Source organism: Neoarius graeffei, chromosome 15 (genome assembly GCF_027579695.1).
Source record: "Neoarius graeffei isolate fNeoGra1 chromosome 15, fNeoGra1.pri, whole genome shotgun sequence".
Taxonomy (NCBI): Eukaryota; Metazoa; Chordata; class Actinopteri; order Siluriformes; family Ariidae; genus Neoarius; species Neoarius graeffei.
In genome coordinates, this window is record NC_083583.1 from 19047594 (window position 1) to 19072373 (window position 24780).

Sequence of the window (24780 nt, forward strand, 5' to 3'; positions counted from 1 at the left end):
GCATTGAATATTACATTGAAGAGAATGGCTGAAAATTGCAGGCCTTAAATGGAGTCATAAATATGTTTTCAGTCAACGGTTATGTTTGGAAGCCGTTAATGCATGATTTAAAAAAAAAATCTAATTTAAAAAAAAATACGCATTTTATGTTGCACATGGATATTGCCTAGGAGAGCATGGTGTGTGTTAATTTTTGTGTGAGAGAAACCTCTAGTGGAAGTCCTTGTGCGAAAAGGGTGAAATTCTCTCATTTAGTCTATTTTAAGACGCAAATATTTCTTGCACGTCCCTGGCTTTGCCTCCACCTTAAAGGAACAGTCCACCGTACTTCCATAATGAAATATGCTCTTATCTGAATTGAGACGAGCTGCTCCGTACCTCTCCGAGCTTTGCGCGACCTCCCAGTCAGTCAGACGCGCTGTCACTCCTGTTAGCAATGTAGCTAGGCTCAGCATGGCCAATGGTATTTTTTGGGGCTGTAGTTAGATGCGACCAAACTCTTCCGCGTTTTTCCTGTTTACATAGGTTTATATGACCAGTGATATGAAACAAGTTCAGTTACACAAATTGAAACGTAGCGATTTTCTATGCTATGGAAAGTCCGCACTATAATGACAGGCGTACTAACACCTTCTGCGCGCTTCGACAGCGCATTGATACCTTCACTTGGAGTTGTACCCTTTTTTTTTTTTTTTTTTTTTTAAATAATATAGACAGGGCGGACGGACCAGGGCATTCGCCCGCCTGGCCGTGCCCGACGAGGAGCGCTCTTGGCCAGTTTGGGAGGCAGACGGCAGCCCCTCCTGGAAGTGTGGTTTTACCATGGGCCTCATGCGGAAAAATGACGTCCCATTTTTACCATGGGCCTTAGGCTGAAAAAATGAGAGTCCCAGTTTTATCATGGGGCTCGAGTTGTACCTTTTTTTTTTTTTTTTTTTTTTTTAAAGACAGGGCAGACGGACCAGGGCATTCGCCCGCCTGGCCGTGCCCGAAGAGGAGTGAAGGTATCAATGCGCTGCCGAAGCGCGCAGAAGGTGTTAGTATGCCTGTCATTATAGTGCGGACTTTCCATAGCATAGAAAATCGCTACGTTTCAATTTGTGTAACTGAACTTGTTTCATATCACTGGTCATATAAACCTATGTAAACAGGAAAAACGTGGAAGAGTTTGGTCGCATCTAACTACAGCCCCAAAAAATACCATTGGCCATACTGAGCCTAGCTACATTGCTAACAGGAGTGACAGCGCGTCTGACTGACTGGGAGGTCGCGCAAAGCTCGGAGAGGTATGGAGCAGCTCGTCTCAATTCAGAGAAGAACACGTTTCATTATGGAAGTACGGTGGACTGTTCCTTTAACACCAGAAGTGCATTTAATAGTGACCTCTGATTTTGAGTGGCTCCTGTAGACCAGGAGTTTTCTCTTGATCAGATCACCCATGTGCATGTAGGCACAATTTCTTTCAATGCAAGAAGATAAACTTCACATCTTCGTGCCACCGTGGACACATTAACACACATTATGCAAGTTAATCAAAAGAATTTTAATTTTGAGCCAGTTCGTCATTTTGACAACGCACAGCAGGAAAACAATGGGAGTGACGTTATCGGACTGAAATATCAGGAATTGTTATACGTACAGGACACTTTTTCGATGGAATAAAAACATGTTCTGTTCCCTTTTAGCGGGTTTGGTTTGCTAGCATGTAATATTGTTAGCATACCGCTTATCCTGCGTGTATTACGCCACTCTACGCGAGCGTTGAATATGGTTTACGATATTGCATGGTTGTCAAGATATGACGCGAGACGTGAAACTCGCGCGCTAGCGAGCGACGGTGACGGTTTTGTAAACCTACATGGCCGCCAGGTTTGCTTTGTTGAATACAGAGGATTTTGAAAGCGAAAGATGCATTGAACACCTGAAAGGAATGTGTGTGTATTATAATGACTTTTTCTCTTGGCATATGAGAGAGATTCCATTCAGCTAGCGTGGTATCGAACTCCTCTTTGACTCGTTCAGTATCCTGCTAGCTGAATGGAATATATCTGATATACCACTCAACGCCAGCCAATATTATTTGTCACTCAGAGCCACGATGTGTTTTTCATATGAAAAATGCACGTCTTTCAATACGAGAAGATAAACTTCATATCTTCAAGCCAGCGTATGGTGGGTTTTTTATTTTTTTTATTTTTTATTTTAATTATTATATAGACACGTTCACAAACAAGTACCCAAATTTATCAAGACAATTCATCGATCGATCTCATGAGTGACGCGTCACAGTTTTGGATCTCCAGGTCCTGGCTGTAGCTTGCATGAAACATGAGTGGAGTATTTCCCAGAAAAACACTCGTGTAATATATAAAGCTACATCATCCTAATTTTCTGCCCCTCTCTGTCTTTCCGTCTGTCTCCACAGGCTCCTCTGGACCAGGCCAGTGAAATGTCTCTGGTGGAGTCTGGGTTCGAGCCAGGGAAGAGGAACTTCCTGCAACTCTCAGACAAGGATGGCGAGCAGCCTCAGATAGCTTCTGTGAGTGCCCGTCTGGCCAGAGCTAGAAATTCAGTTATCAGTGTGTAATTAGCATGCGTCACTGATGCTTGCGTCAGAAAGTGGGTTATCTCCTTCAACGGCTGTTTCCTAATCGGCAAAAGCTAGCAGCAGTGCAGCATTTCAGCCCTCTGATAATGAAGAAAGACAAAGCAGCCATTTCTCTGACCAAGAAGCATCAAACATGATTTAAAGTGAAATGCAACATGGGACGTTGCGTACGTTATGTTGTGTTCTGAGCCCCAGATCCTTCGCCACCAAATGTTCCACTGCTGTTGTACAATAGCCGACCTTAGATTTTGACCCTAGCTTCCTTTACTAGCCCGGTCACAGAGAACATGTTAACACGAGGGCGGACAAATAAAAATGTACTCTCTCCACCCACAGAGCAAGTGAAAGCTCCAGTAGTGCGGTCTCATTGTTTGTTTGGTTGCCAGGAAATCAAATTAACCGGATTCAAGAGGTCGCCGATGTAATTTAACCCCATGTTGTAACGGGCCAATTACAAGCTGGACTAATATATTCGCGAGTTCCGAAGTTCCCAGGGGAAGGCAGCCTTTGGAGCCGTAATGATGCGGACTTGAGGTCTTTCGTCATACGTCCTCTGATACGTAAAGCAAAGCATGTTAAACAAGTGTGACAATGTAAGAGCAAAATCCTGAATACATCACTCGTAACTCGAAATGGAAAAGAGATGTCCTGATTGGGGGCGGCACGGTGGTGTAGTGGTTAGCACTGTCGCCTCACAGCAAGAAGGTCCTGGGTTCGAGCCCCGTGGCTGGCGAGGGCCTTTCTGTGTGGAGTTTGCATGTTCTCCCCGTGTCCGCGTGGGTTTCCTCCGGGTGCTCCAGTTTCCCCCACAGTCCAAAGACATGCAGGTTAGGTTAACTGGTGACTCTAAATTGACCGTAGGTGTGAATGTGAGTGTGAATGGTTGTCTGTGTCTATGTGTCAGCCCTGTGATGATCTGGCGACTTGTCCAGGGTGTACCCCGCCTTTCGCCCGTAGTCAGCTGGGCAGCGCTCGAAACTAACGGTGTCCCGGGGACCATAAAAAATGTCATCGGGACACAAAATTATCATATCTGGGACAATCCCGGGACAATAGAAAAAAATAGATCTAGAAAAAAAGTTCTACATTAATATTATTTACAAAGCCGTAACACATACGTAGACATTCACCTAATTTGTCAATTTTAATTTTAAAACGTTAACAGCGAAAAATACATAGTAGCTACACTTTCGATGCACCTGCATCCGTAGGCTACAGAGCAGCGCATTCTGTTCTAGAATCTTCGGCCGGAGTCCGCATTATATGGACTTGGAATGGAATTGCTACCGCACACGCTGCGCCGACTCTTGCCAGAACAAAAATGCTGAAGTGGTTGAAGCGGACCGACCGCGGGGAAGAAACTGAAAGCCCAGACATAACGTCTCCGGGACCTTCAGGATCCAAAGTGTCATCGCCTGGTCTGCAGGCAACGCTAGCAACTGAATGAACTTAATGAACACTGTTAGACACGTTATAAAATACAACAGGAATGATGTGGATGATGTTGACGGAAGATACCGTTCAACAGAATAAGTGAGTTTTCTTGGTGTCTTTCTAGTTCAGAAAGTTTAGTCAGTCAGCAGCACAACTAGGCTCGGACCTGCCACTATGCTGATGTTGCTAACATTTGCACCCACGTTTCGGCAGCGAAAGTTCATAAAATGGATAACGGAAAGTTCATAAAAATGGGTAACGGAAAGTTCATAAAAATGGGTAACGGAAAGTTCATAAAAATGGATAACGGAAAGTTCATAAAAATGGGTAACGGAAAGTTCATAAAAATGGGTAACGGAAAGTTCATAAAAATGGGTAACGGAAAGTTCATAAAAATGGATAACGGAAAGTTCATAAAAATGGGTAACGGAAAGTTCATAAAAATGGGTAACGGAAAGTTCATAAAAATGGGTAACGGAAAGTTCATAAAAATGGGTAACGGAAAGTTCATAAAAATGGGTAACGGAAAGTTCATAAAAATGGGTAACGGAAAGTTCATAAAAATGGGTAACGGAAAGTTCATAAAAATGGGTAACGGAAAGTTCATAAAAATGGGTAACGGAAAGTTCATAAAAATGGGTAACGGAAAGTTCATAAAAATGGGTAACGGTAATGGTGAAAATTATAAGTTGGCCTTATAAGTGCCAACAGATATTCAAGGTATAAGTAGATGAAATGAACATAAAAGGGGTCTTATTTTCAACTAAAGTGTACTGCAGATGTAGGGAGTTGAAACATTTTCTGAATGAGCTAGTTGGCCCTTTTAAATAAACGGGTATCTATTCGTACAGTGAGATCGCCAAAGTTTAATAAACTGAAAATGCAATAACTAATTTTGAAGTAGATGATGTATAGGACATGTGTCGCTTGTGTCTTGTGACTTATTGTAAAAATGATATAAAGGGTTCAAAATCGCATCGTTACAAATATAATAGTAACTTCATATGATAATATTAACCACTGGTTATTTCAGAGAGGAAAAAAATGGGGACACTATTGCTTCCATTCGGGACAATACAACACAGAATTCGGGACCACTGGGGGACACAAAGAAAAGTTAATTTCGAGCCCTGCAGCTGGGATAGGCTCCAGCTTGCCTGCGACCCTGTAGAACAGGATAAAGCGGCTAGAGATAATGAGATGAGATGTCCTGATTGAAGATCAGTGTTGATGTGATTTCTGAATTTCTAATCACGTTTTGGGTTTTGCTGTTCTGCTTTCGGTCTTGTTCATATTGTTTTGACGCTTCGAAGCCAGCAGAGATTCTTAGGTGGTGTTTACGTTAGACCGTATCAGCGGATCATCAGATTAACGTTTTTAAAACGATTCGCGTGCACACAGCAACGCCAATACACGGATACGCTGATCACATGACTAATTAGACGGCACGCAAGTTGAAATGTGTCAGTGCGGCTCAGCGCTTCCTCCTCAGCGGCTGCGCTCCAAATCACTCCGCCCTGAACAGCGAGTGCCCTCTGGAGGGTGCGCACTCTGGCCCTGCGCAGCTCACAGAGCGCACGAGTGAAGCGCACGAGCAGTGATTCGGGACTGAGCCGCTGTGTGTGTGTGATCTCAGTGCATATCGGGCATGCGCAAGTCACTCACCACTTGCGAGTGGAAGGATGGCAAGCCTAAAGACAATCATAACTACACAATGGGCAGTATTTGCATCTTACCATGAACAACATTTAAGAATGGCAAAGCATTATATTCATACTTTTATGCTCTTTAATGAAAAACAAAAAGGTGATACAAGGCGGAAACAATAGCAGGAAGTGAAGTCCACACCGTTTTTCAGCAGTCGCGTCACATGACCAACGTGGCATGAACAACGCCAGCGAATCAGGAAGATGGATGTCACAGTGACGCCGTCCAATGACGACGTCAGCTAGAGCTCAGCACTGCGTTTCCTCGTATCTCAATGTTTACACAGCACCGGATCAGATACGAACTGGGTTGAATACGTGGGCCCTGGCGGATTCAAGTTGTTCCGCCTGTGGAGTCGTTTCCCAGCGTTTTAATGTGAACGGACAGTGCATCCGCGACGAAAACGAGACGGATATGGTCTAATGTAAACACCACCTTAAGCTCATGGTAGACTAGTAGTACATCATGAACAACCTGGAGGGCGAAATGTTTCAGTGTGCAGATCAAGTCAAAGCAGTTTGCTCTGTGAAAGCTAGCAGGGTGGGGGGGGTGTTTTTTTTTTTTTTTTTTTTTCTCTTCTCCTTTCTTCCTCCCTTTTTATTTTCTTTGTCCACTGGAAAACTACTAATGAAAAACTAACAGCCCACACATGTACAGTCATGGGGCGGGGGGAGAAAGTACACCATCCTTCTCTCTCTCACTCTCTCTCCTGGGGCTTAAATAGCAATTAGGTGGTTCTCACCATCGTCTATAAACAAACAAAACCTCAGGTGACAAAGAAAAACATAACACATTTCAATATGTAGTCTTTTTTTCTTTTTTGAAAAATTAAACCATTTAGAAAGTAGGTTGGGGGGAATGTGTGTACTCTAATTGAAAAACCTGTCGTGCCGCCTGTAGCAACAGTAACTTGAAGTAAATGTGTTTTGTATGAATTTCATTCTCTTGCATCACCTTGAGAGATTTTGGCCCACTCTTCTTGACAGCATTGTTTCAGTTCATCGATTAAGGTTATTTGTTTATGCACTGCTCTTTTAACATCAGACCTTTCGGTTATGGTGATGATACACGGGGCAACTTTTTGGGCAATGTTGCCGAGCAATGTTGCTGGGCAATTGCGTTTTGACTCTTTTCTATTGAGATTGGGCAACATTGCTTCTTTCTGAATGGTTTTGATAATCTCTGGCAACTTTTTGAGATAAGCCAATCAGAACGCGAGTATCGAGTCATGTGACCTCCGGTGAGGTTCGGATCAGAAATTTCAAACAAATATGGCGGCCGCTCAGTGTCAGTGGAGTGAAGAGATGGAGAGACTCCTCATCTGTTTTTACGCCGGTAAGTTATTTTAATATTCTATATGGAGGAATTTACCTCACCAAAGCTCTAAAAAACAACAGACAGCTTGATTAAATGGTCACAGCAAAAATTAAGACATCGTTTTTTTTTTTTTTTAAGCTAACTGTAAACTGCCGTTGCTAACTGTTGTTGCCCTGAAAAGTTGCCCTGTGTCTCACCTAGTTGCCCGTTGCCAGCAACTTTGCTCGGCAACATTGCCCAAAAAGTTGCCCCGTGTATCATCACCATTAGATAATTTGGGGTGCACCTTATTTCTGAATTTGGGCTTTTTCCGTCATGATGCAGGGTAATTTGGGCTTTTCTGCACGTGTAAAGTGCTGTTTTCCCAGTGCGCTGTGTTTTAAAGAAAAAGAAAGCACAACTTTTATTCATTTCACACTTGTGAAATTTCCTCTCTGCATTTAACCCATCTGAAGCAGTGAACGCGCACACACGAGCAATGAGCCAGGGGCAAAGACAGGTTTTTAATTTGGGCACCATGGCGAGCGTGGCAAGCTTAAAATTTATTTATCTTTTTTAACTATTTTTGCACGTAGTGTGCCGAAAATTTTTGACGTATCATTTTTAGTAATTTTTTTTAACCAATTATAAATATATCGAGCAATAAAAATAATAGAAATTACATAATCATGTGCAAATATAAAGTAGTGCTGTATCTAAAGAGTCAAAAGTTTTCTCCAACATTCTGAATAAAGATGAAATAGTTCATGAATTTTTTTTTTTTTTTTTTAATATGCATGAAAAATGGGAAACAATATGTAGCCTAATATCAATCTATTTGCACAAGAGTATGGGCAGCAGAGAACTTTAAAATCTCACAGTGAAACAATTAATGATCTAGAACAATCAAAAATATGACACGTGTATCTGTCTAAATTAAGCTATTGATACATATCGAAAAAGCTAGAATATGTCAATTCAACAAATCAATTAAAATAAAACAAGATATCAGTATATAATATAACCACATAAAATAGTTTGTAGTACGTCTTTACATATATTAATAATAGGTCCAGTAGTATTAGTATAAGTCATTCAATAACAGTTATTACTTTTAGAATTAAATCATTTTCTACAGAGAAATTTGTGTGCAAGATATTTTCTAGCAACAAATACATACCATAAAACTTATTTATAAACCTCCCCATTCCCCCGCCTGTAGACTTAATAATGCCATCGATTGTGCGTTTTCCATGAATATATGAACTGTTGTTCTTATGTGATTTACCTTAGGTCTACCACGATCCGGCATGATGACCACGTGTCAATCTATACTATCAGCAGTATCACAAACCGACAGCCACGTGTTATGAATCGTTGAGAATTTCACAACATAAACAAAGGAAGTATATTTTACGACATTCAGACGTCAGAGACTCGGACACGGTTTACGGTAATCGCTAGACGCATTTCATGTTCATTTCATGTTATGAAACGACTGAACAGCAAATTGAAATATATGCCAAAAAATGACGTTTAACAATAATTTAAAAATATTTTGGATTCTCCACCCTTATGAAACAGGATTTTTTTTCTTCTAATTTGGGCGATTTTCATATGTTCTATTTTGGGCCTTTTGACAAGCCCGTAATTTGGGCGCCGTTATACGGTATGTAATTGGGGCTGTAGCTATTTGCCCTTGTGAGCGCATACCCAGAGCAGTGGGCAGCCATGCTAACAGCACCCGGGGAGCAGTTTGGAGTTCGGTGCCTCACTCAAAGGCACCTCAGCCCAAGGCCGTCCCATATTAACCTAACCGCATGTCTTTGGACTGTGCGGGAAACCGAAGCAACCCACGCAGACATGGGGAGAACGTGCAAACTCCACACAGAAAGGCCCGTGCCGGCTGCTGGGTTCGAACCCAGAACCTTCTTGCTGTGAGGAGACCGAGCTAACCACTACACCACCGTGCCGCCCACGGTGCTACAAAGTTATGAATGAATAAAGAAATGTCTCATCTCATCTCATTATCTCTAGCCGCTTTATCCTGTTCTACAGGGTCGCAGGCAAGCTGGAGCCTATCCCAGCTGGCTACGGGCGGAAGGCGGGGTACACCCTGGACAAGTCGCCAGGTCATCACAGGGCTGACACATAGACACAGACAACCATTCACACTCACATTCACACCTACGGTCAATTTAGAGCCACCAGTTAACCTAACCTGCATGTCTTTGGACTGTGGGGGAAACCGGAGCACCCGGAGGAAACCCACGCGGACACGGGGAGAACATGCAAACTCCACACAGAAAGGCCCTTGCCGGCCCCGGGGCTCGAACCCGGACCTTCTTGCTGTGAGGCAACAGCGCTAACCACTACACCACCGTGCCGCCTATAAAGAAATGTATGAATGTTATTTTTACCTTTTATTGCAAAACGCCTACAGCATTAATCCCTCTTGACGTACATGACGAAAATAATTAGAATACAGTTAGTCAGGATTTAAAAGATGTGTTGGGGCCTGAGGAGAGCAGCCTGTGAATGAAAAAGCAAGTTCTGCGCTGTTGCTGTCAAAGAGACAAACCTGTAGCAGACTTGCGACGCAAAAGGTTTTTCAGTCGCATCACAAGAATCGGCAGCGCAAATCACAGTATGTAGTCGGGTAAAAGATCTTAGTTTAAATGAAAGGCCAGTGTCGAAGACTATCATCAACAAGAGGACCAAGCTCCAAGTCACTGATTCCACCCACACTTGCACAACTGGTGTATTTAAGATGCAAGCTGTATCTTAAATACACACAGTTGTGTCCTGAATAGCTCTTTTATTCAGTCTTTTAAATCATATGAAACTCGATATCAGAGAGCTATTGCAGTTGAGGTCCAACGATGTGGGATACAGTGTTGTTTTTGGCAGCCATTTTTGATTTAGTCTTATGGCGTATTCACACCTACGTTGTTTGGTCTGGACCAAATGAACCAAATTTCCCTTGGTCCGGACCTTTTGGGTTGGTCTGAATAAAAACCAACGAACTCTGGTCCGGACCAAAGAAGCAGACCGAGACCGAGCTGCAAAGTCGGACTCGGTCCAGACCAAAGGAACCCTGGTGCGGATCTTTTGGAGGTGTGAAAGCAGACCGGACCTAATGCGACAGTTTTGCTTTTTTTTTGTACCTCGGGAGCTTCCGTCGTTTGTCGAGCATTATGGGAAACAGAGTCTTGACACTCCACCGCAAAGTGCAAACACTGTTTCGGTTGTCAAGGGAACCTTACAACAGTCGTTCAGTCATTCAGACCAGTGGTAGGCTAGACTACAGAGTACAAAAAATGAGTAGGGGGCAAACGTGGGCCGAGGAAGAAACGCGTACCCTTGTGGATATATGGGCAGATGTCCACATATCTGAGCTTTTGGAGAGAACACACAAAAATGCCGACGTGTTTGCTGTATTCAGTGAGAAAATGAAGGAGAAGGGGTTCACGCGCTCCCCAGAACAATGTCGGCTAAAAGCGAAGAAACTCCGTCAGACCTACATTAAAATCAGGGACATTCTTTCAAAAAGTAGCGGTACTAGCGACGCAAAAAGAAATTCATCTATTGCGTGAAGAGCCAGAACTGTCACAACATGATGTGTGCTCATCAGCGCTATCCTCCGTAGCCGCCTTGCCCTTTGAAGTCATCGTTGATAAATTACTTGTACAACAGCATAGTAATCCCACAGTTGTGAAAACAACAGTAAAAACTGGAAAAACATATAGCTTTGATGACGTTAAAAAGAATAACTGCACGGAAAGCCTCCGTGACTACTTTTGAACTTAACGTTTTGTGCGCGCGTCGTCTCTGAGCGATAGCTGAACGACCTCAGGGCGCGTGGCTTTGTTGACAGATTTTGGTCCGCTTACTAAAATGTACAGTGTGAAAGCGAACCGCACCAAAATGAAAAAATAAAAAAACCATTTGGTCCGGACCAAAGCAAGTGAACTATCGAACTATCCTGGTCTGAATACACCCTTATGGCCCTTTTCCACTACCCTTTTTCAGCTCGCTTCAGCTCACTTCAGCCCGACACGGCTCGCGTTTCGACTACCAAAAACCAGCACGACTCGGCTCGTTTCAGCCCTGCTTAGCCCCTAAAACTCGCACGGTTTTGGAGTGGGGCTGAAGCGAGCCAAGCCGTGCCGAGTGAGGTTGGGGGCGTGAGCAGACACTCCCCTGTGCACTGATTGGTGAGGAGGAGTGTCCTCACATGCCCCCACACGCCCCGCGAGAGCGCTGGGATCTGTAAACACCGCAAACCCGGAAGGAGAATAATTATGAATTACGAGAATTTCTGAAGCCTTATGCGCCTCGCCTCATCTATACGCTCTTGCCAGTATCTGTTGGCGTTGTCGGTGACAACAAGCCACAGCACCAAGACCAGCAACACTAACGACTCCATGTCCTCCATGTTTATTGTTTACTATTCGGGTCGTGAGACTACCGCTGAAAAGACCACTAGGATACTGTACATGGCTCTTCCTGTCACCGTTGCAACCTCTGAGCGCTCATTCGTATGCCCTTCAAATAATGTGCGCAGTATAGGCTATTGATGTTTTATTATGAGCCATGTACAGTATCCTAATGTTTTTTGTTTCTGAGTTACATGTTCGTTTGAAGGACTTTGTTTTTGTAGCCTAAAATGATGTTATGATAAGCTTTAATAAAGGGCCCGGTCATTTGCCCCGCCCCCGGCCCGGCTGTGACTTGTTCCGCCACTGTCACTAATGTCACTGTTTGCGCTGCTTAACGACATCACGTGACGTCCACCCACTTTCACTAACTCCACCCAATGTGTCCACCCAATGTGTCCACCCACTTCTAGCCAGCACGGTTCAGCGCGGTTGTAGTCGAAATGCAACTCCAACAGCCCCGCTCAGCTCGATTCAGCTCGACTCAGCACGGCACTGCTCAGCTGCGTTTGTAGTGGAAAAGCGGCATTAGTCTTTTGGATGAAATGCTTATTAGTTTTAGTCACATTTTAGTCAATTGCATCCTTGATAGTTTTGGTCTAGTTTTAGTCGACGAAAACTAAAAGGGTTTTAGTCATTCATTTTAGTCGAAAAAATAATTACTTTTAAAACATTAAATGAGGCCAATACAGAGATAGGAAATTGTAATCGAGGTTGACAGGTTGTGCATAACATGCTCTCTACATAAACGCGGTCTAGTGCCGACATCCCAAGTCTCCCGGAAGTTCCGGGAGTCTCCCGCATGTTGATAGTGGCTCCCTGATGCCTGCAAATGGATAATATCTCCCGGAATCTAGAGCAAGCGAGCAAGAGCGTGCACACGAAACAATGTCTGCATCGCGCATATGATGGAGTGCGCGAGGGAAAGCGAGAGAGACTGTGTGCGCGCGCGCCTGTTCATGTAGCGCATGCTATACAAAGAGCATCCTGATTGGTTTACAGACATCCAAACTCATTTAAGGGAGGTGTCGTGGACCCCCCCCCCCCCCAGCTGATGTGGGAGGGGGGAAGGAGTCATGCGTCACGACACCTCCCTGAAATGAGTTTCTGCAGGTTGGGATGTCTGCTCGTGTGCATGCTCCATTGTTCACAGACTCGTGTTTCTGCCTCCGTTTAACATGTCGCGATGCGCTGATGGAGCACAAACATGTCATGATGAACACACAACTAGAAGATGACCACGCTGTCCGTTAATATAAATGATTGCTAAACATGCTGCTAACGTTAGAGCAGCCAGTTGTGCTGCTGCTCATTTAGGGTGTATTCAGACCAGGATAGTTCGATATTTCACTTGCTTTGGTCCGAACCAAATTTTTTTTTTTTTTCCAATTTTGGTGCGGTTCGCTTTCACACTACATTTTAGTAAGCGGACCAAAATCTGTCAACAAAGCCACGCCTCAATTATATTTTGACCCCAGAATAGTATCTAGGTCATTGCAATAGATGAATTTCTTTTTTGCGTCGCTAGTACCGCCACTTTTTGAAAGAATGTCCCTGATTTTAATGTAGGTCTGACGGAGTTTCTTCACTTTTAGCCGACATTGTTCTGGGGAGCGCGTGAACCCCTTCTCCTTCATTTTCTCACTGAATACAGCAAACACGTCGGCATTTTTGTGTGTTCTCTCCAAAAGCTCAGATATGTGGACATCTGCCCATATATCCACAAGGGTACACGCTTCTTCCTCGGCCCACGTTTGCCCCCTACTCATTTTTTGTACTCTCCTACCACTGGTGACTGAACGACTGTTGTAAGGTTCCCTTGACAACCGAAACAGTGTTTGCACTTTGCGGTGGAGTGTCAAGACTCTGTTTCCCATAATGCTCGACAAACGACGGAAGCTCCCGAGGTACAAAAAAGCAAAACTGTCGGATTAGGTCCGGTCTATTTTGACACCTCCAAAAGGTCCGCACCAGGGTTCCTTTGGTCCGGACCGAGTCCGACCTTGCAGCTCGGTCTCGGTCCGCTTGTTTGGTCCGGACCAGAGTTCGGTGATTTGTATTCAGACCAACCCAAAAGGTCCAGACCAAGGGAAATTTGGTTCGTTTGGTCCGGACCAAACAACGTAGGTGTGAATACGTCCTTAGACACATTAAGGCACAGCAACAGGTCTGAAAAGCTACATTTCCCCCTGTGTGTTTCACAGTAACTCAAATATGGGTCAATATATGACAAAGCATTCAGTTGCTGTCCCACCAATGATCCCTGCAGGACAAGTTTTACTCATGACATGTTAATTGAATTTAAGTTAGCTTAACCAAGCCAACTTTAGCATGAAGCTAGCGGTCCCATTCATTTTCGCCAGGTCATGGTGTTTTGGAAAACTTCACAGGAAATTCCTCACAGCCCGATTGTTGAGTGACATTAACCAAAGCTAGCAAACGTACACATGATCTGTTAAGGACTTCTTGTAACGTTAACTTACCGTCGCAGAAATAGCAGCATGGTGAGCCTTTAGATGCCTCTTGAGGTTGGTCGTATTCTTGCCACATAGTTTATAGCCACGGCGTGTACCTCTGTCTCCCACTGCAAGGCATTCCGTTTTATTTTCTGCTGGATTATGTGTAAAGTATGTCCATAAATCACCACGTCTTTTCCGCCCACCAAGCCCTTGTGCTGGCGTTGCCGCCGCCATGGTCCATGAACTGTGTGGCTGCCCCGGTGTGCACTGTGCCTGGTGGGCGTGACCAAACAAGGACTGGATGCAGGTGCATTGCTGATATTATTTTCAGCATTTGGCAGACAGGTTGCACGCGCCGTTGGAGGAAACGCCATGCATTTTGATAGTCCTATAGCCAACCCACTAACGTTTTCGTCTCGTCAACGAAAACAACAGATACGTCTCGTCATATTTTCGCGATCAAAGTTATGTTTAGCTCGTCACTGTCTCGTTTTAGTCATGAAAAAAAGGTGCGTTAACGAAGTTTCGTCATCGTTAACGAAAGCAACACTGGTGGGATATACCGTAGGGCTATTTTTAGGTTTTTAAGTGATCTAGGAATTATTAGGAGAATTTAGCAGAATGGGGTAGTCAACATTCTGGTTCACACTCCAGTTCAGAAGGTGGCAGTAATGCAGCTTAAAGCTGTTTGCCATCTGCCATAAAACGATGTGAAAGAAGCTTTGCCTAATGTGGAAATCCCACTCTGGTCATTAGTAAGAGTGTGTCGCTCCTCCACGAAATCATGGCGTGCCGATCACTGTTGATGGAGAATTTGTGCTCTGTGCGAGGCTTGCGGCGAGTTCGACGAGCCCGGAACAACATGGGAAAGGTACGGATTTTGTCAATTAGGAGAAAGGCATGCTAATTCTCGCTAATTTTGGTGTGTTTAAAGAAGTCAAGACATTGGATTTTATGCAGCCAAGTTTATTTAGGGTGTATTCAGACCAGGATAGTTCACTTGCTTTGGTCCGAACCAAATGTGGTTTTTTTTTTTCCTTTTTTTTTCATTTTGGTGCGGTTCACTTTCACACTGTACATTTTAGTAAGCGGACCAAAATCTGTCAACAAAGCCACGCGCCCTGAGGTCGTTCAGCTATTGGTCAGAGACGACACGTGCACAAAGCGTTAAGTTCAAAAGTAGTCACGGAGGATAGCGCTGATGAGCGCACATCATGTTGTGACAGTTCTGGCTCTTCACGCAAGAGATGAATTTCTTTTTTGCGTCGCTAGTACCGCCACTTTTTGAAAGAATGTCCCTGATTTTAATGTAGGTCTGACGGAGTTTCTTCACTTTTAGCCGACATTGTTCTGGGGAGCGCGTGAACCCCTTCTCCTTCATTTTCTCACTGAATACAGCAAACACATCGGCATTTTTGTGTGTTCTCTCCAAAAGCTCAGATATATGGGCAGATGTCCACATATCCACAAGGGTACGCGTTTCTTCCTCGGCCCACGTTTGCCCCCTACTCATTTTTTGTACTCTGTAGTCTAGCCTACCACTGGTCTGAATGACTGAACGACTGTTGTAAGGTTCCCTTGACAACCGAAACAGTGTTTGCACTTTGCGGTGGAGTGTCAAGACTCTGTTTCCCATAATGCTCGACAAACGACGGAAGCTCCCGAGGTACAAAAAAGCAAAACTGTCGGATTAGGTCCGGTCTATTTTGACACCTCCAAAAGGTCCGCACCAGGGTTCCTTTGGTCCGGACCGAGTCCGACCTTGCAGCTCGGTCTCGGTCCGCTTGTTTGGTCCGGACCAGAGTTCGGTGATTTGTATTCAGACCAACCCAAAAGGTCCGGACCAAGGGAAATTTGGTTCGTTTGGTCCGGACCAAACAACGTAGGTGTGAATACGCCCTTAATCAACATTTTGTTTACTTTTAGTAGCGTATTCTGGGCGCTTGACCTTAATTTGGGCTCTTACGACGTTATCTGTCACAGGTTTCATATAATTGAAATGCCTGAACATCCTGCCACAGCATCTCAATGGGGTTGAGGTCTGGACTTCGACTTGGTCATTGCAACACCTTTTTTTCCTTTCTTTTTTCTCCCCCTTTTTTCCCTTCTCTCCCTCTCCTCCCCCCCTTCTTTCTATTATAGCCATTCAGATGTTGATTTGCTGGTATGCTTTGTATCAAGAATATTGTTGCATAAGGTGGAGTTCATCTTTATCTCAATGACCAAGTTTCCCCAGATCTTCACAAACATGAGGTGTTTGTGGCGGTGTATTTGATTTTCGCCAAACAGTGCTGTGCATGATGACCAAACATCTCCTCCTTGGTCTCACCATTCCAAATGCTATTGTTCCAGAACTTTTTTTTTTTTTTTGTGGTTTGTTCGATGCAATTTTGCATACCCAAGACTTGCTACCATATTCTTTTCGGAGAGAAAGCAGTCCTTCTGTGAGAGCCATAGTTCTTGAGTCTTTTTCTGATTGTGATCGTCATTGTCAAACATTTAATGTGCTTACAGAAGCCTTTAGGTCACATGTAGCTCTTGGGTTTTTTTTTTTTTAAATGAGCTCTCGGAGTATTAAAGGGTCTGACCTTGGACTGAATTTGCTGAGATGCTTACTCCTGGGAAGATTGGTGACTGACTGAAGTAGGGATGGCGAAAACTAAAAAAAAATCTTGACAGACCACCGAGCCTCATTAGCCGGTTAAAGTCGGTTAACCTACGAGTTTAAAATTCTAGAATTGGAATTATTAGAATCTGTTCTAAATCTAACCGCGAGCATCCACACATTCAGTCCCAGTCGCTGCCCTCCACTCACATTACCTTTTCTACAGCGCGAAACATTTGGTCAAACGCGGCACTGATGTCGAGGGGTTTGTATTGGAGCGGAGGACAAATGGCTCCAGCTTAGAGACAGTTTCAGTTGGCCATGATGGTGTTGAAAATAAAGTCAAGTGCTAGAAGTAGTTAGCCTGGGCCCGCCCATCCTAAGCGTGACGCAACACAACACGAGGGCCTGTTGCGAGCTTAGTCTGGCCAGGCAAGCTATCTACAGCTCTTCCAAGCTCCCGAAAAATCGGGAACCAGTCAACTTTGAGCATCTCCAACGGCCCTGGGTAGAGGCGTGTTCAAGGCACTGACGTAGTAGAACTGCGACCGGAAGCCATAGATTGTTTACAGAATCTATGCCGGAAGCGCTTCATTCACACTTCCGCATCTATTACGCATAGATGCTGTATTGAAAGCATTCAACGGGAAGTTCTCATTGAAAACGGAGCAAAGAGCAGCCCTGGAGGTATTTACTGAAAGGAAGGACGTTTTCGCCTTGCTCCCGACCGGCTTCGGTAAGAGTTTAATCTACCAGTTAGCCCCGTCGCGTCGCATACGTCAGAGGAAAGAGTGATGTGATTGGTTTAAGCTTCGTCACAGCCTTTTCTGGCTTCGACCAGTAGCAAACTGAGGCATTTCAGGGAGGTGGGTCAACCACGGGCTCTGGGAAACGGTTGGGCTTAATATCTTGGCCAGACCAAATGCTCGGCGAGCTTTGAAGTCGCGTTAGCCAGGCTAAGAAGTAGTACATAACATTCAGTAATGGGAATAACGGCGTTAAAATAAAGGCTGTTATCACGCCGGGTAATCTAATTAATTAGCTACAATCGTTATAACGCCATTACCAATATCAACACGCCATTAGTGCATGGTATTGAAGTTGCTCTGAAGCCGTCACCGACTTGGCTCACAGACATAAAAGCTGCATTTGTCACTCCCCCTCCACACACCGCTGTCATTTCATTCTCTCCCCTTCCCTCCAAAAGTCGGCATCTGCGCCTTTAGGACTACGTTCAGACTGCACCCTGAAACGACCCATATCCGATTTATTTATTTATTTATTTTTTGCCCATATGCGACCTGTATCCGATTTGTTATTGACAATCTGAACGACACATCTGATTTTTTTCACATGCGACCCAGGCTGCTTGGATATGTGGTCCTAATTCCGATGCATATCCGTTATTTTCACATGCGACTGCAGTCTGACCGGACAGGTCGTATTCATGCGACCTACACATCAACAAGAGACAAACATCACTATTCTGCGTTGGCTAATCCCGCCTCTTTGGTGGAAACTTGGAGTGCGCTTTTTTTTTTTTTTTTTGGGTTTACGTATTACGTAGATGTGCTTATTACGTGTCAGTTTGCGCATGCGGGACACTTTTGGGTCGTTTTCCGTTCATATTGGAGATCGCATACAAGTCTCTGGTAATGTGAACGGCCTAACAAAAAAATCGGATTTCACAACAAATCGGATATGGGTCGTTTCAGGTTGCAGTCTGAACGTAGTGTGTGGAGAGATATGATCTGCAATAACATGCATTGTTGGCTACAGACCGAAACATACTTTCAGAATGCACTGGCCAAGGCAGGACTAAACTCCATGTGCCTTCTAATAATAATTAAAAAAAAAAAAAAAGTAATTTGTAAGCTAAAAAGTCTAGCCTGGTACTTAGACTTTTTTCTTTTGCCGAGTGGCAGCTGTCTTTAACTGGGGCGGGACGACTGAATGGGTGTTTTCTGATTTGTCAGCTGTCGTCCTTACACTGCATGGCATGCCCCAAGCGTTTACAACACAGAATTCCAGGTTCTCTGCTCCAAAATCGGCAGCTTCAAAACGATTTTTTTTTTTTTTTAACCGACAACCCAAAAAAAAATTAACCGGTTGACGCTGATTCGGTCAACCATCGGTCAAACGGTCATCGGTTAACATCCCTAGACTGAAGGTTCTCCATTTGTAAATAATCCTTTTCACTTTCGAATAGCGAATTTGAAATTGTTTGGAGATGGCCTTGTGACCCTCCTCAGATTGATGAGCAGCAATAGTTGCTTCATTGAGGTCATGGCTGGTGTGCAATTATTTTTGAAAACGTCTTGTCTGACACCAGTGTCGTATGAAGTGTATACATTTTGTGCATCAAGTCCTAGTAATCTGTCCCCTATCTTTAAGGTATTTTTTTCTTTTTAAATATTTAAAATTTTAATGTCAGTAAGACATTTTCCTGATCTTGGAATTGTCCATTATATTGACTTAAAAAAAAAATTTTTCCCTAGACTCTCATGCTTTGATTAAATGACTGAGAAAGTTGCAAACATGTTTTGATTGAGGCTGCTGGATATTCATGGACATATTTTTATAAAGAACAGTAATTGCCCTTGAAGTGCTTTTACTTGTACTGAAAACAGCATGAGACGCTATGCTGAAGCGCGTCAAACATTATCCTGAGCAGCGTTGAAAAGGCAGGTGCAGATCGTAGAAGGAACACTTTGCTGCGGGACGGCTATCTCTGGAACAATCTGTTACGATGTGTCGACGGAACAGTGCGTCTTTTTACACTGGCTGAGATAAATCATTAAGTTGCATCCACTAAATGCACTAGCAATTGGGTGCAATAGTCTTCATGTAGTATTAAATTCTAGTTTAAAAAAAAAACCTTTGTGCGTACAGGATGAGTCCGGCACGGCGGACAGCAGTGGACTGGACGATAGTTCTCAGGACCGCTTCATCGGACCCTTGTCCCGCGATGGTACAGTGGGTTGTAGCAGTGATTACAGCAGCCCCAGCTACTCTTACTCCTCCATACTCAACAAGTCTGAGACGGGTAAGCTCTCTTAGGTTTTTATATATATATATATATATATATATATATATATATATATATATATATATATATATATATATATATATATAATTTTTTTTTTTTGAATGTTCAATTGTAGAGACAATGGTACTGGTAGAGCAGGTTGTACATGAGAGAGGAGGAAGGAAAAAAAAAGTCCATTAAAACCGTGCCAGCTATGAAGCACTTGCATGTGACGTCACAGCCGATCCAGATTGTGACAGACGCCATCTTGTCGGTCAAACGCCATATTTCCACCTTCTATTTCGTTCTGGTTCTACTTCTGCTTCTACCTTTTCTTCTGGAAAACCCTACTATATACAATTCTACTACAACGGCTGCAGCTACAAGCTCTCCCTACCTGTGCACGTTTTTGTTTTTTGTGTGTATTTTTGCGTGTTATTCGTCTGTACCGGACTTCAATATCCACTACAACCGTATGGACTTACTGGACATTGGTTTCCAGCAGAAAATGACGGTTTGTAGCGATTTCCATCGCGTGCACAACATTCCGGACGAGATAGCGAGACCAGCGGGGTCTCCGTGGATTGTTATCGGAAGCAAAGTGAAGGAGGCGGCGCCGGGAGCGGAAGCAAAAGCGAGGCTGCAGAGCCGGCCTGTTGATTAAGCTCAGAAAACAGCCACTCAAATCTCCACTGCTAAGCCTCTACCTCTCCAACGCCAGATCCATGGTAAACAAGGCGGACGATTTGGAATTACAGCTGGAATTACCTTATTCTATTCTATAATCGGCTGGTCAGTGCTATACTCAATACTTAAGTGACTTACCCGTCCAATGAGGATTATTTTCTTGTTTACAAGATGCCACATCTGAGTCGCTGACAAATCCTGAATTTCTGTAAAGATAACTGTCCAGTGATTTATAAGCACGCAGTGAACAGCGAGGGAAAGTTTATGAGGTAATTATACACGTCTGGGTATTCCGCTGGCAGTTCAGTATCCACTGACACGGTCGTGAAAACTACATCCAGTAAGCCATAAGGGTCACTAATCTGTAGGTCGTTTATTTTAGACATGTATCTAGTTATCTGTTCATTAGAAAAATGAGCCGTGTAGTCCGTCGGTTGAAATTGATCCATTCTGTACACGAGTGCAGCAGTATTCAGCGGTGTTTTTTACCGACAAGATGGCGGCTGTGTACTTTCCGGTCACGTGACTGCAAGATCTCTATACATTTTTTTTGCACAGTTCCATTTCTGCCTGTTTTTTTTTTTTTTTTTTTAACATTTAATATATCGTTCCATCTAGGATATGTAGGTTTGGTCAACCAAGCCATGACCTGCTACCTGAACAGTTTACTACAGACCCTGTTCATGACACCAGAGTTCAGAAATGCTCTTTACAAGTAAGTGGAAAACAAACGTCACCACCCCTACAAGATCAGAGAAAATCAGTGAATGGGGATTAAATTGACTTTTTTTTTTTTTTTTTTCTCCCCCCCCACCCCTTCAGTTGGGAGTTTGAGGAGTCTGAGGAAGATCCTGTCACTAGTATTCCCTATCAGCTGCAGAGGCTGTTTGTGCTGCTGCAGACCAGCAAGAAACGAGCCATAGAAACCACTGATGTGACGCGCAGCTTCGGTTGGGACAGCAGTGAAGGTGAGCTCCTCTCAGCACTGCTCTACACAGCTCACTTTCACAGAAGGAGCGGTCTTGTATTACTGACAACCTCATACGATCTACATCGCCAGGCGAATGTTTTTGAACACCCTGTATTTGAGCTTTTTTTAATTCTTGTTTCACATACACTGTAGACTGTATTTATTGTAAATTATTTTAACAAAACCTTATGCTACTGGAGAGAGGGATTTTTCACTTTAGTCTTCATGTTACAATTTGTGTCCTATTCCAGTGTTGGTGTCTGTTTTGTATCCCTGCTTAATAATCAATTAGGAGGGGATTTTTTTTCCCCTGTTAATATATAACACATTCTCCTAAATGACAGGAAAACCAAAGTGTTTGGGGTTTTTTTCGCCTGGGGAGGTTGCACGTCAGACAGTGAATGGGAATTAATGACTGGCAGGAAGTAAAGTTGCAACTGAGGACCTGAAGAAACATCGGCCCCCATGCTCCGTACATTTGGTCTAGGAAATGAGTTAGTTGTTTTTGGTTTACGATGGCATAACCGATTTTTTTTTTTTTTTTTGCATAGAATTGAGAATTTCAATTCCCTTGTTACTTGAGATTGCTGCTCCGTGTCTCGTGTGCATGGAAAATGAACGTCTGGCTGTCACTTTATTGCTTGCTAGCCTACAGAAAGGGTTAGGCCAAAAAAGTGTTTTTTTCAGGTAACATGAAATACTAAAATAAGGTCGGTAGGTAGGAAAAAAATTTTTTTTTTTTCCCTCTTAATTTTTTTTTTTATTATTTTTGAAAAAATTAACACAAACATCTTACAAAATAGTATTTTGGCACAGAATCCTTTATACCACACAATAAAATAAGTGTTTTAAATCTTTAAACGAATAAAAAAAAATATCGCAAGAGTTCGAGTTATGATCTACGGAAGCGTATTGCTGCCACACTCAAAAAAAAAATTGGCTTAGAATCAAGTAATTACGTGAGAAGATATTGTTAAAGTTATCACGTTTTTACAATATAGTTATCATGTAATAACCACGTAATTTCATGATACGAAATTATTTCATGATATTTTCATGTAATAACGTGAAAACACCTTATCAAGAAATAACGTGAAAATAACATCCTAGGCTACTTCCATTAAAAGCAGACGGCCTAGCCTACTGTAGAACTTGGGTCGAGCAAAAACATGGCTGAATCCTGAATGACTCCTATTTGTATAAATAGGGGACTACATAGGCAGCAAAACGTAGTGTTTTTCCCTGCCATGGAAGTGCACTTGTATACTGAAGAAGAAGCAATTTGCATTCAAAATGGCGGCTCGGCTCCGTTTTCCCTTCCTCCTTCAGTATACAAGTGCACTTCCGTGTGTATGCAGGAGGGCTGATAGAAGTGGCGAAACATTTTACTTTTTATCATTTCTTTCACAACTTGAATGCGTTGAAACAAAAAATTATGACAAACTAACGCCGCTTACACTAAAATATCGAGGGAAATTTGTAATAAAAACTTTACGGTCGGCAATTTCGACGCGGAAATTCTCGATCGGTTGGGTTACCGGAAACACACTTTTTTGACCTTAGCATTACAGACATGTCCACAAGCGCTGGCGACTGATGGTTTTCTCTGCTTACACGGACGGTCTGCGCCGGCTACTCGATCCCAGGAAAAAATAAAAAATTTGCCTTTCAATGTTGCGTTTTTTTTTAAATTATTTAATTTATTTTAAAATATAGTCTCCAATGCAAATCCAATTATTCCACCAAGAAATCGCCTTTGATTCTGGTCTTGCATGACTGGATGCGACACCACATTTTGTTGATCGATTCTCGCGCTCTGATTGGCTGAGCCGGGCCACGTGACCACGACGGTAAAGACGCAGTTGGTGGTGGTTGCAGATGATTTCCACTCAGGTTTTCAAAAATGCCACCGAAGAAGAAACTAAAACCTTCGGTGGGCCAAATACTGGAAGCGTTTTCTGCCGGTTTGTACGTGTAAATCGTAATTTTCATATCCAGAAGCTACGTGGAGTGCCTCAGCTCCCATAGAGATGTCTGGTCCCTTAGCGAAGACTTTATCAAGTGCTAGTGCAAGTATTCGTGCTGAAATTATACACTATACTGCACCAGAAGCACATTATATTACACCTGCACCAAAGAAGCTCACCATGTAGTTATGTTACAGAGCCAGGCAGTGTACTACAGAGGATAACTGAGAGAGCCAAGCATGCGTAAATCTGGAGGGAAAGTTCATATGTATTTTACGCAGAAATGGTTTAGTAATTTTATTAGCTGAGAATGCGCCAGAAGGCATGTACATTTCAAAATTTTCTGGGGGGGGAGCATGCCACGGTCACTTCACTGCTGCGCGTTCCAGAGCCACTGCCAGCTGCTTCGGAGTTTCTGGAGAACCCTGCATTAATACTAGCTCTGTCTCCATAGGTTTAAAGGAACAGTCCACCGTACTTCCATAATGAAATATGCTCTTATCTGAATTGAGACGAGCTGCTCCGTACCTGTCAGAGCTTTGTGCGACCTCCCAGTCAGTCAGACGCGCTGTCACTCCTGTTAGCAATGTAGCTAGGCTCAGTATGGCCAATGGTATTTTTTGGGGCTGTAGTTAGATGTGACCAAACTTTTCCGCGTTTTTCCTGTTTACATAGGTTTATATGACCAGTGATATGAAACAAGTTCAGTTAAAAAAAAATTTAAACGTAGCGATTTTCTATGCTATGGAAAGTCCGCACTATAATGACCGGCGTACTAACACCTTCTGCGCGCTTCGGCAGCGCATTGATATCTGAGCTCTATATCAATGCGCTGCCGAAGCGCGCAGAAGGTGTTAGTACGCCTGTCATTATAGTGCGGACTTTCCATAGCATAGAAAATCGCTACGTTTCAATTTGTGTAACTGAACTTGTTTCATATCACTGGTCATATAAACCTATGTAAACAGGAAAAATGCGGAAGAGTTTGGTCGCATCTAACTACAGCCCCAAAAAATACTGAGCCATGCTGAGCCTAGCTACATTGCTAACAGGAGTGACAGCGTGTCTGACTGGGAGGTCGCGCAAAGCTCAGAGAGGTACGGAGCAGCTCGTCTCAATTCAGATAAGAGCATATTTCATTATGGAAGTACGGTGGACTGTTCCTTTAACAGGATTATGGTTCAGTTCCACCTGCCTTTTTAATACTGCACTTGCATTAGAATGATTAGAGTGAGAAGTTGAGTTTAAAGATTTTAATTTTCCTCATTAAATTGCTGTTCTGTGTAAAAAAAATTTTTTTTTTTTTTTTGCCATGTCTGTAGAACTCAGTGATTTTAACTTGTGTCAAAACAAACCTCCAGAAGGTTTAACATTTTCAGCTGGCATCATAGCCTACGTGTAGATGAGCAGAGACTGTGCAGCCAGATTACTAGAGTACTGTGAAAGTATTCTACATTTGTGTGCGCGCTTGTATGTTGTGCAGCCTGGCAGCAGCACGACGTCCAGGAACTTTGCCGAGTCATGTTCGACGCCTTGGAGCAGAAGTGGAAACAGACGGAGCAGGTACGTGCTACAGCTCC

The 24780-nt window shown here is 43.4% G+C and overlaps 1 protein-coding gene across 3 annotated transcripts in view; it reads left to right on the forward strand.

The window, feature by feature from the left end:
• usp47 (ubiquitin specific peptidase 47) overlaps positions 1 to 24780 on the forward strand; it is a 98997-nt gene that overhangs the window by 37079 nt on the left and 37138 nt on the right. For all 3 annotated transcript variants that reach the window (XM_060940953.1, XM_060940954.1, XM_060940955.1), the window contains 5 exons: positions 2426 to 2539; positions 19441 to 19594; positions 20882 to 20978; positions 21086 to 21231; positions 24684 to 24763. In XM_060940953.1, coding sequence (XP_060796936.1) covers positions 2426 to 2539; positions 19441 to 19594; positions 20882 to 20978; positions 21086 to 21231; positions 24684 to 24763 — 591 coding nt within the window. The remainder of the gene's footprint in view (positions 1 to 2425; positions 2540 to 19440; positions 19595 to 20881; positions 20979 to 21085; positions 21232 to 24683; positions 24764 to 24780) is intronic.